The sequence below is a fragment of the Cavia porcellus genome, unplaced genomic scaffold (assembly GCF_034190915.1).
Source record: "Cavia porcellus strain 051 isolate PalLab524CR breed Dunkin Hartley unplaced genomic scaffold, mCavPor4.1 scaffold_3, whole genome shotgun sequence".
NCBI lineage: Eukaryota > Metazoa > Chordata > Mammalia > Rodentia > Caviidae > Cavia > Cavia porcellus.
In genome coordinates, this window is record NW_026947486.1 from 81,931,762 (window position 1) to 81,950,268 (window position 18,507).

The following is an 18,507-nucleotide window of genomic DNA, read 5'->3' on the forward strand; positions in this document are numbered from 1 at the left end:
CTTATCCTGGACATTTAGCAAGTTCAAAGGGTACGTGCAAGGAAGTAGAAGAACAGGAGCATTCGGATAAAGATTCTTTTACTCTTATAGATGCTTGTCATCTTGCTTAGAAGACAAAAGCTCAGGGAATGAAGGGCAAGGTAACATCAGTCTTAAGCATGCTATGCCATATCATGTTTCCTTCCATACAAGTAGAGTGGAAGGGTCATTTAGGTGCTTAAAGACTTGGTACTGCATAGACTTCCCCACCACCTCCTGCTGTTCCCTCCTTGGAACCACCAGGAATTACTGCTCTTATCTAAACAAAGGATGATTGTTTACCTTCTTCACTTGTGGGAATACATTTACTAAATCAGACTGTATTTAAGTTGAAGCCAGAGATGGTAGAAAAAAACAATCTAGCAGAAGACTACACAATTTGAGGTTTCTACTACCTTGAACCAAGCAAGGAGGACTGGACCCTCTGTGCCCAGGCATCTATAAGGTAAGGAGGGTTTTGAAAAAGTGGACACAGAGTCCCTTTTCTTCACTAGTGTGTCTGCTTGAAGAAGCAAGAGACAAGAAAACATTTAGCTTATTGTTATTCCTACCCTGCCAACTCCTCACGTCTAGAAATACATTATTTTTTTGCAGTGTGAACATAAAGAGTTCTCTAAAAAGTGAAAACCTCATAGGGCATTAATTTAATCCTTTTATGTAAGAGAGGGACCTCTCAGGATGAACAGTTCTTCAGGGTGATGGTTTGATTCTCTTAGCTTGTTACTACCAACATGTACTAGTCAGTTTTCTTGTTGCAGAGGAAAAAGTACCCAACACTCACAGGAGAGGTTTACTTCACTCACAGACTAGGAGGTTTCAGTCTGTGGTCTGCTGGCTCCAAAGCAGGAACATGAAGACCAAAGGCCTTATTGAAGCAAAACTGCTCACTTCATAGTGATTGGGAAACAGAGCACAGGCTAAGAATGTCAGCTTTTAAAGACATGCTCCCACTGACCCACCTTCTGCATTTGGGCTCCAGCTACTAACAACACGCTGTGAATAGCAGTGAATTAATCTACTGATGAGTATCATGTCCCCAGATGCAATCACCTCTCTAGGTGTCTTTTAATCCAGCTTAGTTGAAAATCAATATGAACTGGCACATAATCTTATTGAATTGAGCTTTTTGTGCAGGGTATTTTATCTGTCATCAAACACTGTGGAGTTTATTCCTGGTATAGCCAAGGTAACCTACACACAACTAATTGAATTTGTCTTTCCAAGAAGAGGGCAATAAGCAGAGTATTGGAAACAGGAGACACCATGACTGATAGGTTTAGCACTGATAACTCTCCTCTGAAGGTTTAAGTCACCTTTGGTTAAAACTCACATATGAGTTTCCACTGAACAGGAGAGAGACAAAGTCAGTTGTTTAAGTAAGTAGAATACACAACAGTCCATGCCAGTGTTTCCCAAGTCATAACCCTTGATTCCTGAATCAGATTCATCTTAGTACTTACTAAATCTCCAAGTTTCTGGCCCTATACTTCAAATCTGTAGAATGAAAAAGTTTGGAATTAGGATTAATGATCGTGCACAGTTAATAAGTTCCTTATGTAATTGTATTCTAACATTGGAAACTTCTACTCTATATTCTTCCAAGTTTCACTCAACTTGTTGCCTGTTACTGTATAGTTCTCTCCTGCCCACCTCTGCTTGGTGAAAAGTTGCCCCATCGTAGAGGCCAGACTGACATAGCTGCCTTTATGAAATTTTCTGATTTCATGTCTCTATAACTCCAGCACTCTCCAGTTGAGAGAGATGGAGGATGAGATGAAGAATCTTGGGGTACAAGAACTGAAATGCAGGTGCCTGCTGGGACTATGAGAAAGCATATCTGGGATGCAAGTTGGAGGAAGGATTTATATTTGATCACCCATTTTTATTTTGAAAACTGTTAAAAATTGAAAGCAAAGTGTGAGAAATACCAGAATACCCTTCACCTGGAATTTTTACACACACACACACACACACACATACACACACAAATACATATGTAAAACACATATATGTATTTGGCTATAGCATTTGAAATTAAATTGCAATCATGCCATTCCAGAACTAAGTACTTCAGAATCTGTCTCCTAAGAATAAGAGCATTCTTTCATTTTCCTGAATAACCATCATCATCACATCTAAGAAATTTATTATTAATAAGACAAAATAACATGATCTAATACTGAGTGCATATTAAATTTCTCCAACTGCCTCCAAAACACCCTAGTTGTTTACATTACAGGGTTCAATCAAGAATTATGGATTTCACTTGACTGTCTTCTTTAGTCCCCTTCAGCTAGACCTGCAACAGTATCTTTGGCTGTTTTCTTAGTGACACTGATATTTTTGACAAGTCCGGATCATTTGTATTGTATACAATCCAGATTTTTCTGATGTTTTCCTTATTATTACATTCATATTAAACGTTGTGGGCAAGAATACCACAGAAGTAATGTTGTTCATGCCCCATTTAATCACAGCAGGAGGCCATAATAAGTGATGCTAAATTTGATCACTTAGCTGAAGTTGATGTCTGCTGGAATTGCTCATGGTAAAGGTGCATGTTTTTCTTTAAAAATCATAAGTAATCTTTGGAAAAATACTTTGAGCCTGCATGAATATCCCAATCCCCTTGCAATTTTCATTAATGGTTTTAGAATCCATTGATTTAATTGCTGTCTTAACAAAACTAAGAAGTCACGTGTTCTGGGAACTACTTTAATAATATCCACACAGGACACAAATAATAATAATAATAACAATAATAATAACCACATTTTTGAGTGAACTAGGCTAGAAACTTTATATAATCTTTGATTCTTATACCAACCTAATGATTTTATAGATGGGAAAATTGAGAGGTGAAGGTCGCACAGCTATTAAGAATGGAAATCAAATTCAAACCCAGTTCCAATTATAGAGCTCAGGCTATATTCTTTAATAAGCAATAATACCACATGACTTCAGAATTACCTTGCATTTTCTTTGGAAGAGTTCCAGGCCCATAAGCATTTCTGAGAGTAAGGAAGCAGGGACACTGGACTTTCGGAGATGGTGGGGTGGGGTGGGGGTGAAATGGTGCAACAGAGAAGTCAATTGGCACTCCTGTGGTCTTACAGCAAGTGAGTAACCATAAAGTGCTGCTGATGGAGAGACCTTTAGCTCTTGCTTATACATCTACCTTTGATTTAAGAGGCAGCTGAGAGCCACTGTAATTTCAGACTAGTGCCTGTGAATCCAGAGTGGACTCAGGTTGGATTAATGTCAGTTCCTCAGTGTGGGGAAATGCAAGTGTTTGATAATAAACAGACTTATGGAGTTTGGAGGAAAAGGCCAATGTTATTTTACAGTCCCTTCTGTGCTTGGCACACTTGATTGACTGTCTTTTGGTTTACAGCTTTCTCTCCAGCCTGCCACAGAGGAAAACTCGACTTCTTTGAATTTAACTGGCTCAAGAAGACCTCTCATCTGTTCTTTCCATCCCCAGTAAACAAGAAAAAGACTCCTTAAATGTACTCAAAATTTGTGTAGTCCACAGTTTTCTCTACACACAATATTTCAAGGCTGGAAGAGTACTAACAGGTCAGCTAGCAAGGCCTTCAATCCTAAGGCTCATGCCCTGGCAGTGGATGCTTAGAGTGTCTCTGTCCTGCGATATCAAAGTGTGAGCAGCTCCAGTTGCTTCCTGACTTTCTAAGGCAGCTGGTCTTTCTCACCAGCTTTTTAAAATGAAAGTCTTATAAAATAAAGTAAAATCTTTCTCTCCTGTACCTTCTAGCCTTTAGGGGATACTTCCTTCCTTTGGGGTCACTCAAAACAAGGGATGTCTTTTTCCACATAAGCCCAAACCTCATACGCTAGAGGGACTAAAATTTCTAGTGTCATGATTCTCAACCAGGAATCTCTGCAAAGATTCTTCTCCTCCACTGACTGTTCTGTTTCGATGGTATGTGTTTCCAAGGTTCATTCTCCTAGTCGATCTGCCCCACCTATACTGTGCTGCTCCTCTCTGCCCACCAAACAAGCAAAGGCTTTTAGGAAGCTGGACCACAGTGAATCCACTGCAGTGTCATTACTCTGCTTACCAAAAGCCATTTGAGACATCAGATAAGCCGTCAGGAGGTGCACTGGGTTTCTGAGAGGCACCAGCCTAGCTAAGGCAGAAATAGGCTCTAACTTAATAATCTGCTCATCACACACAGTAAGAGACACCCTGACTTATTCAAAGACACTGTGGGTGGTGCAGAGGATGAATAAGCATGATTCATGGCCACTCTGGCACCCGGGGCACAAAGAATAATAAAACCCAAAGAATTGTAGCTGCCTGAGTAGTAAATTAAGAGATCCAGGGCTCAGCTAGACTCTAGACATCAATGTTACCATGGCAATAAAGGGCTCCAGCGTTCAGCAGCTATTACAGAGCAGGCATCTAATAGGCTACTCTATGTCACAACCAAAGCCCAAGGGGCTAGCAAAAAAGACCAATTAGCATATGCATTCATTACAGGCCTCTGCACACTTCTTCTCTTAATTCCAATTAGTTGTTTGTTTGAATCAACGTCTCTTGCCTGCATTATACTCATTAGTGCCTTTTAGCCACTGGAAATAGGCTTGAATTTCCACAAGGATCTCACAATTTCCTAAGCCTTCATTTTTTCCCATGGGGGTCTAATCTTATACAGTCACAAACTCATGGCCTTCAGTCCCTCGAAATGAAAGTATCTCTCACTGTACAGCTATATTTGAGAGGTGGAAACTGCTCAGTAATGTGATGTGCTAAGGGTTCTTACAAGAGCCCAGTGAAACAGAGATCTGGGCCATTAGAGGACTGTTCAGGTTAAAGAAAGCTTCTGGCTTTAGCCAATAAGCCTGCAGGATACACCTGCTGGCCACTACTCAGAGGGTAGCTGTTCCAGAAAGAGAACTTAGGGCACTGGGGGCCAGAGTGGAATCATAAAATCCAACAGTGACAGTTCCAGCTTGAAGGATTGCCCTTCAAGGTCCAGCCCAAACTCTGCCTATTCTTGGAAGTCTTCATCATTGTAGCCCCAAGTGAGTTCTCCTTCTCCATGAACTCTGAAAAGGACACTCTTGGCTGAGCAGCATTTATGGGCAGCCTCAGGCCATAGCTTGACCTGGAACTTCCTTACCCAGTAACTTCAGAATACACAGGTCACTATTGCTGGAAGGCACTGGGGTTCCAGAAAGTGCTCAACAATGCTTGTGTTACTTCAAAAGTAAACAACTCTTAAATCCTGCTGCATGTAACCCCTGAGTCTCCCTGAGAATTCAATCTCTGGTCAGGGAAAGTTCACAACTGCTCTTCAATGGCTCTAGAATACTCTGCCTCTGAATACACACAAACTCACACACACACACACACACACACACACACACACACGCACAAATTTGTCGAAATAGCAAGAGATGCCATAAAATAACCCATCCGATGGTAAAGTCAAAGATTCCTTAAAGGGCGCTACCATTGCTTTTTCCATTGGGAACGGAGGGACAGGAACAGTTCAGAAGATTGTTTCTGTTTCTGGCTGCCATTTTCAGCAACTGCATGATTTCGCCAGAGCAGGTAACCAGGACAGACAAAGGACATATAAAAGTTGCTGCTAGACTTGCACAAGCATGTAGTTTTAGATGTAAATTATTTGCCTTTGATCTGCTGACACAATCAAAGCCTCTTTTTTTTCTCCTTCCCCTCTTGCCTTCATAACCACTGCTACATTTGCAGGCTGACTGGCCCCTTCTGGCTCCACTCTACTCACTGCTGAGCATATTGCTTTTTTTTCTTACAAACTTAATGGGAATGGTTTCTCTTTTAATTAGAGTTATTTGAGCATGAATTTATATGGGATTCTCATTTTTGACATCCTGTGAGATTTGGTTCTTTTACCCCTCTCAACAGCCAACATTCCAGAAGACAGTCTAGACTATAGTTGAATTATACTGCAAATATACTAAGTGTATGTCAAGCCACCGATTCCCAAAATGCTAGGAAATAAGATATTCTGGAGAACAGATATTTTGTTACTAGAGGTCATGTAACTCCAAACACTTTTTAGTTCCCCTCGTCTTGGTGTTGAAAATGCTACTAAAATGATCATACTCTTTTCTGCCTTAGTATGGCAAGACCAGTGCTATGGTTTATGTTTAGATGTCTCTCTCAAGACTCATGCAGTTTTAGATGGAGTTTTTTCAGAGGCAGCTGAATCTATAGCTTGTGATTGCTTCATAGTGCAATTCTGAGATTAAGGGTGCTGGGATTAAGGGTGAGTGATTGCTAGATCAGTACATTGATTTCATTAGCGTTACCCTAATCACAGATGTCTGGATAAATTAAAAGGGGAAGAAAGAGACTTGTTCCTCCTTTTTTGCTCTTGCTGCTTTTGCTTCCTTCCACAGCCATGAGTGGTTGCCCCCTGTGCCGTAAGCCATCCTACCTCAGAGCCAGTTGATATGGACTGAAACCTCTACAAACTATCAGTGAAATATACTTTTTCTTCCTTAACTTGTGGATGTTGTGTATTTTGTCTCAGCAACAAGAAAAGTAACTAATACAACCAGTTTACCTACCCTTTGGTCAGTTTTTAAGTCTTCCATGGGCCTCACAATTCTCATATTTAACAGCTGAAACCACCCAAAATAGTGGAGCATTGAAGGTATAGACGTAGAGCTCAACATCTACCCAGACCAGGTAGCCTCTGGAACATATTTTTCTTTCATTAAAATCCAAAGAAGAGTGTGAGCTTTGCTTTTTTGTAAGTGGCTTCTTTCTCTTCAAAGAAAAGTTTGGGAACAGCCTCTGTTAAAGAGTAGTCCAAATTAGGATTCGAGCAAAGATGGCGGATAGATAACAGCTGGCTACAGAGGCTCCCTGAAATAGTCAACTTAGAATTCAACATAATACAGTGTGGCAAGTCCCGAACAGAGGGAGATGAATTCTCTCATCCCAAGAAGAAACTAAGGTGAGAAGAAAAACCAATCAAACATACAGTCCCAGTGCTATTATTGGAACAGCTAAAGGTTCAGTGCTCCCGCTGCAGCACCCAAACTCACGTGGCTGTGACTTACTGAGCTATCTGAAATCCCACCGCTTCAACTCACTGGAAATGCAGTCACACTGAGATCAGGGGTCGGTGAGCTGAACAGAAAGCTGAGCTAGCAGGGAACCTGCATTGACCTATGGTGAGTGATGGGAATAAAACCATTCTACAGAAAAAGGGGCTCCAACAGACAACATTCTGGACTGGGCAGGACTAGCAAGAACAAGGGGCAGCAGTGACTACAGTCAATTGTTCCCTTCCTGAATGGGATTGGTGGAGTGAACTTGGCCTGGGTCACTCGACCTGGTTGAGACCCAATAGGTCATCTAAAATCAGTTCCCTACGGTGGTGGCGCACACTAACCCAGTGAAGGCCTCAGCAGCTTGACTGACCCAGAGGGGAGGGGCTAGCATAAGCTGCCCCTGTTTGCGACTCACTAGCACATGGCAGTGGGAAGGGTCACCTAGCCAGTGTGCTTCAGAAGAACTGTAACCAACAAAGAAAGAAACTGGGGCCTCCTGGAAGAAGCAAAAAAGATGGGAAGAGGAAGCAACAACAAAAAGTCCCCAAGTCCCAACCCTGAGAACACTGCATCAGGACAGGAAAATACAAAGGAGAATGAGGACAGCAAACATGCAATATCAGACAGGGCACCAGTGGACATAAAGAGATATCTTTGAGACTTCATAGACAAGTTCCAAAGGGAAATATTTAGCCAAGTAAAGCAAGATATAGGAAGATTAATAAAAGAGATGCTAAGCACCCCTCAAGAAGACACAAATGGAAGAATGGAGGAACTCAAACAAAAGAGAGAACCATTTGATGAAGAATATAAAGAAAATATAGAATACATGAAGCAGATTCAAAGAGATTACCAGGAAATTAAAAACTCTATGGAAAGATGGCAAAATTGCTTGAAGAAACTAAGGATAGATTATTCAAACTGGAGGAGAGGTTTGCAATATGGGATTATGAAAGGGAAAACTTTTTTTAAAAAACAAGGAAACAAGCAGTAACAATACAAAGGCTAGAAGACAACAAGAAGATCTATAACTTGAGAATGTAACTGAAGAAGCAGGGGTACAAACAAAAGAACTACAAAGGTTATTCACAGAAATAATTAAGGAAAACTTCCCAAATATAGGAAAAGGAAATGATATTCTGATATATGAGGCATACAGAACTCCATCCACCTACAACCAAAACAGAGCTACACCCAGGCATATAATAGTCAAGATCCCAGAAATTCCATTTAAGTACAGAATATTAAAAGCTGTTAGAGACAAGAAACAGATAACCTATAAAGGAAGGCCCATCAGAATCATGGCAGATTTCTCAACACAAGACATCCAGTCAAGAAGAGCCTGGAGCGAAATATTGCAAGCTCTGAAAGAAAATAACCTCCAGCCCAGACTGATATACCCTGAAAAACTGTCTCTAGAAATTAATGGAGAAACAAGATGCTTCTAATACAAAGAGGAACTTGAGAAATTTGCCACCACTAATCCAACTCTACAGAGAATACTGCAGGGCATTCTAGAGAGAGAGAAAAGTACTAGGATTCCAGGAACAGTGGCAGAGAGGCCAGCCTCAATGAATGGAACAGAAAACAGAATGAAGATTGTCTCTAACAGCTTTTAATATTCTGTTCTTAAATTGAATTTCTGGGATATTGACTATTATATGCCTGGCTGTAGCTCTGTTTTGGTTGTAGGTGGCTGGAGTTCTGTATGCCTCATATATCAGAAGATCATTTCCTTTTCCTATGTTTGGGAAGTTTTCCTTAACAGAATGAAGAAACAGAAAACTGATGGCAAAAAAAGAGGCATAACAGAAATGAGGCAGAGAAGGTTGCTTATAATCTCTAATATAAATAGTCTTGAAACACTAAATTTAAAAAGAAAAAAAGAACCACACGTAGAGTAGATCAGGAGGTAGGGTCCACCAAGTTGCTATTTTTAGGAAATATAATTAACATGAAAAAGCATACATGGATTGAAAATCAAATATGAGAAAACAATTCCCCATGTGATACAGAACCAGAGAGTAATAGGGGCAACTAGACCAGTATTTGTGGATAGGCTGGAAAAAGAGGCTTTAATAGGTAAAGAGATCAAGTCCAAGAGAGAGAAGGTTTGGAACCAGTTAGGTAATAGCATGTCCACCCCCCCTAATTTAAAGCCAAGAGTCTTGGTGAAACCCAAAAATGCACAGTGTACCCTAGGGAAGTAAAAGGGGAGGGAGAGTCTTTAAAAAGTTGGCAGAAGATATTGTTAATAGTGTGTAAGGATTTAAAACCCACGTTACTCTCACCACTCTGCTTACATAGATTTTATTCTGTCCCAGTTTGTCTACTTGCATTAGATTTGAGGGCACAGACAGCTATTCCAAAAACATCAGGATATAGCACAGTAATCATCTTTAATTTCCTATTAACTTAATCTGGAGCCCTGTATGACTTATACTGTTTTATCATGACTGATCTTAGTTAAATCTGGTTTGTTTTATTGCTGTTTGGTATTGACAGATTTTATTCAAAACTGATATGACTGATAGTATCAAGTCTGAGGGTATAGGCAACTACACTGAAGATGACAAGACTCTACGATACATACTCTGGTTTGATAACTGCCTGCTTTTGAAGTTTTATACTATATACAAAGTCTTCTTTTTATTAATACTGTTATGTACTGATACATTCAATTATACTATGTTTGATGATACAACAAATTCAATTGAAGTTAACAAGAGAAAACACAGGAACTATGGTAGAATTCTTTGTACAATGGTCTTATATGTCTTTTTCGTTTCATGTGTTTATAGAAATATGTTTTATTTTGTGTTACTCTGTTTTGTTTCTCCCTCTAATATAGAAAGGATAGAAATACATGTTAAGACTCACCCATGTGTAGAACCTATATAAACAGTTTATAGGAACTGATCTTACGACACATGATGAAAAAATACTTTGAAGAAAAAGAGACACTAAAGTATCCAGTGCTGATCCTGGAGTGTCATAATGTGAAACCCAGCAATAGTATTATTCTTTGGTCAGAGTGATATTAGCCTGCTTGGGTTTGTTCAATCTCAACATAATTGAAGATATGGCTAACTGCATGTATGTTTAAGTGTAAAGGATTGACAACCATGTTACTAGCTTTTTGTTGGCTAGTTGAACAGAACTGTTTGCAGTCTCGCTGTTTGAATTCCCACTTTATATGTTCCACTTTTGTATCTTGAACAACTATTTGTAAGAAGATAGTATGTAAACATCAACTGGTGATTTCTTACTGTTTATTTTTTCTTTGAATGTATGTATTATTTCTACACATTTTCTGTTTTGTTTACTCTTTCTTTAAATAAATTTTTTTTAAAAAATTTAAAAAATAAAAAAGGAGTAGTCCAAATTAGTAACATTATGGTAAATGAAGTCCTTATTTTAAGGTAACTACAATTGAAACCATTTTAATAAGAATATCCTATAGTTGGCATTATGATCAAACCTATCTATCTAAATGATTATGCTGTTTGTCTTGGTTATTAATATGCCCAGAACCTCAGTTTCTGCAACATGCTCAACCACCCAGGTGTAATGGAGCAGGAAGTGATCTGTAAAGGAGGGATCACAAACTACATCAAACGCTTTTAATTCTCCAGGCCCCAGTGGAGTGGACCAAACAGACAAAAAATGCTATATAATATTTTAAGCTGCTTCTACTAATTTTTCTTTTGTTGGATCCCATATTGGCTTCAGAAGTTATATATGTCTGGGAAACTGACACTGCAAAGTTCTGGCCTGTTCTCTGCCCTGATGCTAAGGGATAAATATAGATCTCAACCACTGCAGAAATTTGGCCAGGATTCCAAGGGGTGTGTGTATGAGGGGCAGTGGCTGATGGGGCCACTCTGATATGTGGACTAGGAAAAGGCTTCTTTGTCAAAGACTGTCTTTGGAGCAAGGAGAGGTAAAACAAGAAACTTTCCTTTAAAATTAAAAGGCACAATACAGATTTTAAGGTGTTCGTGGATTGACACAAATAAGGAATATTCTAGGTGGATCTGTGTGGGGGGAGGGAGATGAGGAAAGCAAAGGGAGTTTTTCCTGACACCCTAGATCCTTTTGCATGACATCAGCCTCATGAAAAAAGCAAGTTATTCTTGGCCACCTCCCCTCACCCCCAACTCCCACCCACGCCCCGCCCCTTACACACTGATATCCAACTCTCAATTGAGAAGAATATGACTTAGGATTTCCATTGGGCCCATTGTATCTCAGGCGCTGGAGAAGGGCAGAGGGTGGAAAGATACATGAAGGAGGGGGGTGAGTCACTCATTCTCATGACCCAGAATATCTCCCCTCCCTGTAATGATGAGCTTGCTTTTCCATAAGGACTTTCCTTTGATTCAGGGAAGGGGCCAACCAATGAGAAAGGGGCATGTTAGATTATTTTGAGGAAGGGCTTATGCCAGGAAGGTTCACTTTTACCACGCGCCAAGCATTCCCAGTAATCAGTGTCTCCTGTACCATCAGAAGTCCAGAAGTCTCCTACTTGCTGCCTCCACAGTATCTTTGCCCACTGAACGGCCATGAGAAGGCAACTCCAGCCCAGGAGGGCTCCGGCCTTTCCTTATGGTTATCGCTACAGACTTGTGAGTCCTAGGAAGCAGAATATTTTGCTTCTCCTTTTTAATGGGGTGGGTTGGGGACTGTGTAGACAGTGGTTTATCCTTGGGATGAGCAGAAACAGTAAAGCTCAGGGAAAACCAGGATTTCAAGAAAAACATTGACTCCTAGTCCCCTACACCCTTACTACCTTAAATTGCTGGGTGGAGGGAGGAAGTGCTGTTTCTTGTGGAACAAAAAGAAGGAAAGGGTAACATACCAGAGAATAATGAGCCATTTAATGTTTTTTTTTCCCCTTAGGAGCCTAGAATTACACAGACCTTTTGGAATCTAGACGTAGAGGTTCCATTCTGTTAGCAAAAATAAGTCAAGAGAGAAGGGAAAGAGAAGAGAAAATGACAGGCACTAGTTATCCAGCTGTTTTAGTCCCTTTAGATGTTAGCTTCTTAGAATCCAGCTGCTCCTTTTCTAAATCAGAAATCACCCAGTTATCACTAAAATGATAGACTCCTTGATAGGAGTTGGGGGAAATCTTAGACATCATCACTCCAGAACCCCTCATTATGCTCAGAGCACTGGAGTGACTTGCTAGTTCATGGAGGACCCAACATAAGAATGTGAGTCTCCTCGCTTCTAATGCAGTATTCTTTTTGTTGTATTCACAGTATGCAACTCCCTCCTCCCCTGGTAAACCACTACCCACTTTACCACTTTGTCGATCATCTCATACTGCCTAGCACAAATATGTACACACATACACCCCAATTCATACACCTTTGCTGTCATTATTTATCTCCTGGCTACATTATTTGATCCAAAAGTTCCTTTACATTTTCTTTGCTATAAATCATTAGTATATGCCATACACAATACTGTTGGTAGATGTTCACAAAGAATGCTGTAATATAAGAGAAAAAGCATAATCCATTTTTCTTTGGATAAGTCCACTTGTATAACCAGGGAATTAAATGAAGACTGTCAAGCACCAGTAGAAGAAAACATGAATTCTTCTAATCCCCTGTCAACTATCGGAGGCTTCTCTTAGTTTTCTAGACACAATTTGTAGAATCTTTCTTTTGATATTTCCAAAGTGCCTTCTAGCTCTCAGTAGTCATGCTTGGTGGGAAAAATATAAGTATTCCTCACTTGGCTTTTTTTCTATGGAATGTTGATAAACTGTTGTGTGCAATTTCAGCTGTTTGGCAAGTAGTTTGGATTTTAAATGCATCAGAGGATCTTACTCTTTATAATACTTGATCAAATTAAAAAAGAAATTATTTGATATAATCATATACTTAATCTCTCTCTTGAAATTAACCAACCATTCATTTATTTACAGGATATTGTTTAATTCAGGGCACAAATTTATCCTTTGGGTTGCAAGGTTTGTTTATGTATTTATTTAGATGTTTTGATTGCTCAAGATGGAGCCATTCCCTGTCCTTCAGACTTCCTTTTTAGCGAAACACGATGGCCCCAGTTCACACCCAGTGCCATATTCCAGCACACACAAACACACTGTCATATGAGGAAGCGGACGAAAACAGAACCTGGGGGACATACATTCTCATCACCAAAGGATTCCTGCTACATTTTTGTTAAAGTAGCTCCATGAAAATACATTTTATACAGATTTACTTAACAAGAAACTTTCAAGAGGCCTTTCTTGCACAATGTGTTATTCCTACATCCCTGGCTGGAATCAAGGGAGAAGAAAAACAGTATTTGAGGTACCTAAAGTAAGACTCAGGTGGTGTGAGATCTGTGGGAAGAAATTAGCTCTGAGAAGATTACTTCTTCCCAGGAGAGTAAGACTAAAGTCTTACATTAAAATGACAAGCAATTTTTAATGAGATTATCATGAGAACACATATCTACAGATAAGATCAGGGTGAGGCCATGGCCAACACAGTGGAAGGCAGGCCTAGGCAATAAGGAGAGAAAAGGAAGATGTTCAGAAACTACAAAGGAAACATAAATTTCTCCATCATGCAAAGATACATTTCAAAGTCTCTGAGATTCTCAAATGCAGTAGGTTCTGTATGGGTCATGATGACTACCCACTCTAATGCACATGACTACTGAGGCTAAGGTAATAAGCTCTGTGACAGCATTTACCCCAGAGTCCTGCACAAGGTATTTTAATTCAGGCAGGTATCATTTGATATTTTGTCAGTAGCCACTGGATACTTAGCTGTGGACTTCACACTATGGAAGATCAACAAGAGGTTAGAAAAGAATGGACTCTTCCATTGGGCACTCAAAATATAGTTTGGAAGGTCAAATATGTACACAGGTTCACAAAAAAAGTTAGAGACTTAAGAACATGTATTCATCCATCTAACACTGAGTGAGAGATGAAACTTATTTTTTAAGTCTTACACTGTGAATCCATTTCAGAGTAAAAATTAATCATTGACTATATAGCACCTATAATCTCGTGGGAACACAGACGCTAAGATGATATTATGTTTCATAAATCTGCTAAGCCACTACTAGGCACTTAGGCTCAATGTAATGGAGAACAAACTTCATTGTCCAGAGCACCAAAAGACATAGGTTCTGAGAGCGTCAATTATGTCATGAATTTGTTACACAGCTTTAGCTAAATCCTATCCCCTATCTGGGCCTGATATGGAAAAACAAATCTTGAATATCCCTGTCAGTTCTACTATGGTGTCTATGATATACAGCTGTACATTTGAACAAATTAGAGAGCAATTCAAGTGCACTTATAATCAAGAGCTACATGGCACTGAACAGAATGAATGGTGAGAGTAGAGCCTTGTCATTCCATATCACTTTTACTGATTCTGAACACTCTGATTTCATGAACACTTCACCAAAGGCAGCACTATTTTAGCAGTGTGCCCTCTAAGTGGCCTTTGAGGAATCAGGCAGGGAGGGCACAGCAGAGAGTCTTTGGCATTGAACACTTGACATATCTGACCCTAACAGGTGCACAAGCCCCGCCACTCTTCAGACTTGGACAGCAGAGAGAACGGAGGGTGGCCTTATTTTCTGATGTGGCAGTGAGCCTTGGCAAACCCCTAAAGAGAAAAGATACAAAACAGCCCTCCAGCCTGTGTTTGGAAGGCATTTAAAACACCATTTGAAATTGAGTTTTTCTTTTTCTTCTTTTTTTCTTTTTGGTTTAATTTTCTGAGAACCACTCAGAGAAGATTACAGTTTCAAATCTCATGTAATGGCTGCAATCAGTCAATCAGCGAATATGTGCTTAACACTTTACTACATGCCCAGCTTTTTGCCTAGGGTACAGGGGGAATTAAGAAAGGAGTATTTGGGGTCCCAGCTCTCAGGTAGCCCGTCCATGTAGCCTAAGACATGAAAGGGTTCCACCTATGGCAGTAGTTAGAGAAGCAGAAAATAAACTCCCATCTCTTGATTCTGTCAGGAAAGTAGTCTAAGTTTTGAGATGGGGCACAACAGTTGGCATCTCCCTCCAGTGCCCGTCCTAGACTTTTTAGGTACAACTTGGGATGTGAAATTGAGCAACTGAATGTATACAGGGAGTTGGAACAAAGCAGGCTTGGACCGAAAATCTTCAGTCATGCACATGTATGTCCAAGACTACTCTATCTTCTAATGTGAGCTCAAATCTGCATTGACAGTTCAAAGTTAAGTGGAAGGCCAGGGTCTTGGGATAGAGTAGTGACAAGAGATGTCCTAGCAGAAGAGCCTAAAGGACAGAAGCTGAGAATAACACTTGTATCTCTATGGAAAGAGTACTGATTCAATATTGATCAGAAAAAAAGATATTTCCTCCAAAAGAACAAGAAGAAAATCCACCTCTCCTAACAATGGGTATGTTTATGAGGAAGTGGAAATTTGAAGGAGCTCCAAATATTGAGTGGTTTGCATTTATTTTTGACTGGAGGTATGTGTCATTGGGCTTTTTATCTTCTTCAAAAAGAGGACTGTGTTTTGTCCCTGTTTCAGGATGATCAGGGTGAGGAAAATCAGAGCTACTTGGCAGATGAAGAGGAAGCAGGAGAAGAGGAGGCTCCTGTGATGGTGGTGCCTGATTTGGAAGAAGAAAAGGAAAAGAAAGAGGAGGAGGAAAAGAGTCAAGAGCAGCCCATAGGCAATGCCTGGTGGCAGAAATTACAGATCATGATCGAATACCTGTGGGATCCAGAGAGAAGGATGTCTCTGGCCCAAACAGGTCAGAGCTGGAGTAAGTCCCATTCATCCCAATGCCCCAGTCTGGTGTCTTTTTTTTTTTTTTTTTTTTTTTTTGGCATGGTATCCAGGGATCCTTTACCATACACTGGCTAAAAACTTCTCTTAATATTTCACACGAAGGCACCAATGCCTAGAAAAATGCGTGGACTGTGGACAGATCCATCTGAACAAACTCAATACATAGATGAACAAAGTTGACTGAAATGCACTGGGCTCAGTATGCAATGCAGAGACACAGTGAGAATTAGTTGGAAAGATGGAAATTTTTTTTTCAGAGTTCCAGCCCTGTCACTTTTATTCCATGTGAGTTTTGAGTTTATCATTTACCTTCTCTTAGCCTCAGTCTCCCCACCTATTAAATGAGGGAAACAGTGCCTTGCCTCTCTTACAAGGTCAGCATCACACTTCAGTATTAAAATTATATATATAAAATTTTTAAAACTGAGAGTACTACTCCTAGCAGAAAGGTCTGGGAATATGGCTCAGTGAGATGACCTGGGGTTCAATCCCTAGTACTGGGGGAAAAGTATTACAAATAAGACTTTCTCTAGGATATGAGACCCATGTCCCTGCTAATCTGATAAAGCCTTATCATCACTTAGTAATGTCAGAGAAGGAGAACCAAAAGGCCTGTCCCTGGCCCCAGCTTAACTGTACTCAGTTCATCCACGTAGAGACAGGAGAATTAGGTGTAAGGGATTCTGTACTAGAGAGTAAGCCTGGGCCTCCATGTTGCTTGATCAATGGCAGAATTTATGCCTTAGCTTCCCCTTTTTATACCACACACCAACATCATGTTTATTTCCCAATCTCTCTAACACTGTCTTTCCAGGATCCTACCCACTTCTTAAACTATCACTGCTGGTCCTTCTCAGGTTTTGCCCATGGCAAAGTTCACACTTGCCACACTCTAAGCAGCCCAGAATAAAGAACAGCTGCTGGTTTGGACCTCACTCCATAGGAGAAAAAACGAAGACACCATGGATGAAATGAGTCCGTTAGTGCCAAGAGTATAGCTTGCCGAATTTGACAACTATGCCTTTCTAAAGGCCCCTTTGGCTGATAATTCTCTCTTTTGAAGCATCCATCCCTACTTCCTGAAATTAGGAAGAGCGGGTGTGGGACTCTGATCAACTTCCATCTCCTGTCACCCACTCTGTTCCCAGCCCCACCCCTCTCCATCCCTCAAACTCTCAACTGGAATAAATGTATCATTTAAGGGATATTCTGACATTCTTGAAGCTGCAAACAAATGGTGGACATACACTGGGCCTCCAAAATGAACACAGCTGTTTTTTTCACAGCCTAAAGAAGTCTGCAAAAACAGACCTTGTACAATGTAAGCATGATTCTGGAGTGAGAAGCCATGTGTTCACCCCTAAACAGCCAGCCATTGGAACCTTACCAACTGAGCTGTTCTAAATTGCTCCTGTGGAGGACAATCCATAGACCAATAAGGGGGATGCGGGAGAAAGTTTCAAGTATCTGGGGAAGATACGACAGTGCAGACTCTTGCATGACAGGCCATAGCCAGAATGCTGGGTAGCAGGTTTAAGGAAAGCCCAGGAATTCAAGCTTCTGTTGAGCTACACCATGCCCAAGGGCCAATGGTAATATTAATTCCCAGGCTGCCCTGTTTCTTGATGGCTATGTGCCTACTTGAGCATTATTAAGTCTGTCCTAACCTAGACATCAATGTATCCAACATATTCACCCAGTCTGTTAAAACACTCTGGGCTTTTCATTTGGTAGCTGGGCAACCCTTATTCTCAGGAACTATATGTTATTTTATTAGATATTGACCAGAACCATATGAGGTTGTAATATTATTATCCCCATTTTACAGATGCAGAAACTGAGGCTTAGAGAGGGTAAGTAATTTGTCTAAAGTCACACAGTAACTGTAAGTGACAATGCTGGGACTCAAACACCAGTTCATTCTTTTGCCAGGACAATGCATTATCTTCATAAATTCCAACAATCATCAAGGCCCTGATGGGTTGAGCCTCAGGACCAGATAGGCTGTTTTGGTGGGAGGAGTGACTCATTGGGAGCATAGGTACTTAGTGTTCCATCTAAGCCTGGGTGAGGCATTCAGGAGAGAGCTCTAGGTTACTTAGGGGAGGAACCCAAGTGAAATTTGAATATCTGGAGCAGAAAGGGAATTGAAGGGATCAGTGGGTTCAAATGCAGGTCACACTTTTTGCCCAGGTAGAGGTAAGATAGACTATCACAGACCCCAGATAACCCCTCCCAGGAGAAGCTAAAGGGACTTACTGCTAATGCTATTCTCCCATCTGTAAGTTCTTGGCTATACGTCCTGGAGTGGGGGGGACATACTGCCAAAGGATTACACTCGTATTTCATTGCTTCATGTTCATGCATGACACTGAATTGGGATGGCTTCAACTGTTGATCTGTTCCCAGGATGGAGATAAGGGGGATGAGCAGAGGAGGAAGTACACAGGGATAGCCAGGTACCACAGGCACACAAGCACTGCTATTTCTCCTCCAGGGACTCCAAGGGAACCAATATGTTCATGTTCCAGTTCTGTTTTAGTTCATCTTATCAAACATAGCCAGTTC

At 40.5% G+C, this 18,507-nt stretch overlaps 1 protein-coding gene across 5 annotated transcripts in view; it reads left to right on the top strand.

Moving 5' to 3' along the window:
• The first annotated feature begins 11,543 nt into the window (after window positions 1-11,543).
• Atp1b4 (ATPase Na+/K+ transporting family member beta 4) overlaps window positions 11,544-18,507 on the top strand; it is a 32,083-nt gene continuing 25,119 nt past the window's right edge. For 4 of the 5 annotated variants that reach the window (XM_063246345.1, XM_063246346.1, XM_005001819.3 and 1 more), the window contains exons 1-2: window positions 11,544-11,741; window positions 15,676-15,913. In XM_063246345.1, the coding sequence (XP_063102415.1) occupies window positions 11,679-11,741; window positions 15,676-15,913 (301 nt within the window). In that variant the 5' untranslated portion in view covers window positions 11,544-11,678. The remainder of the gene's footprint in view (window positions 11,742-15,675; window positions 15,914-18,507) is intronic. The other variant, XM_003465589.4, reaches the window with a different exon arrangement.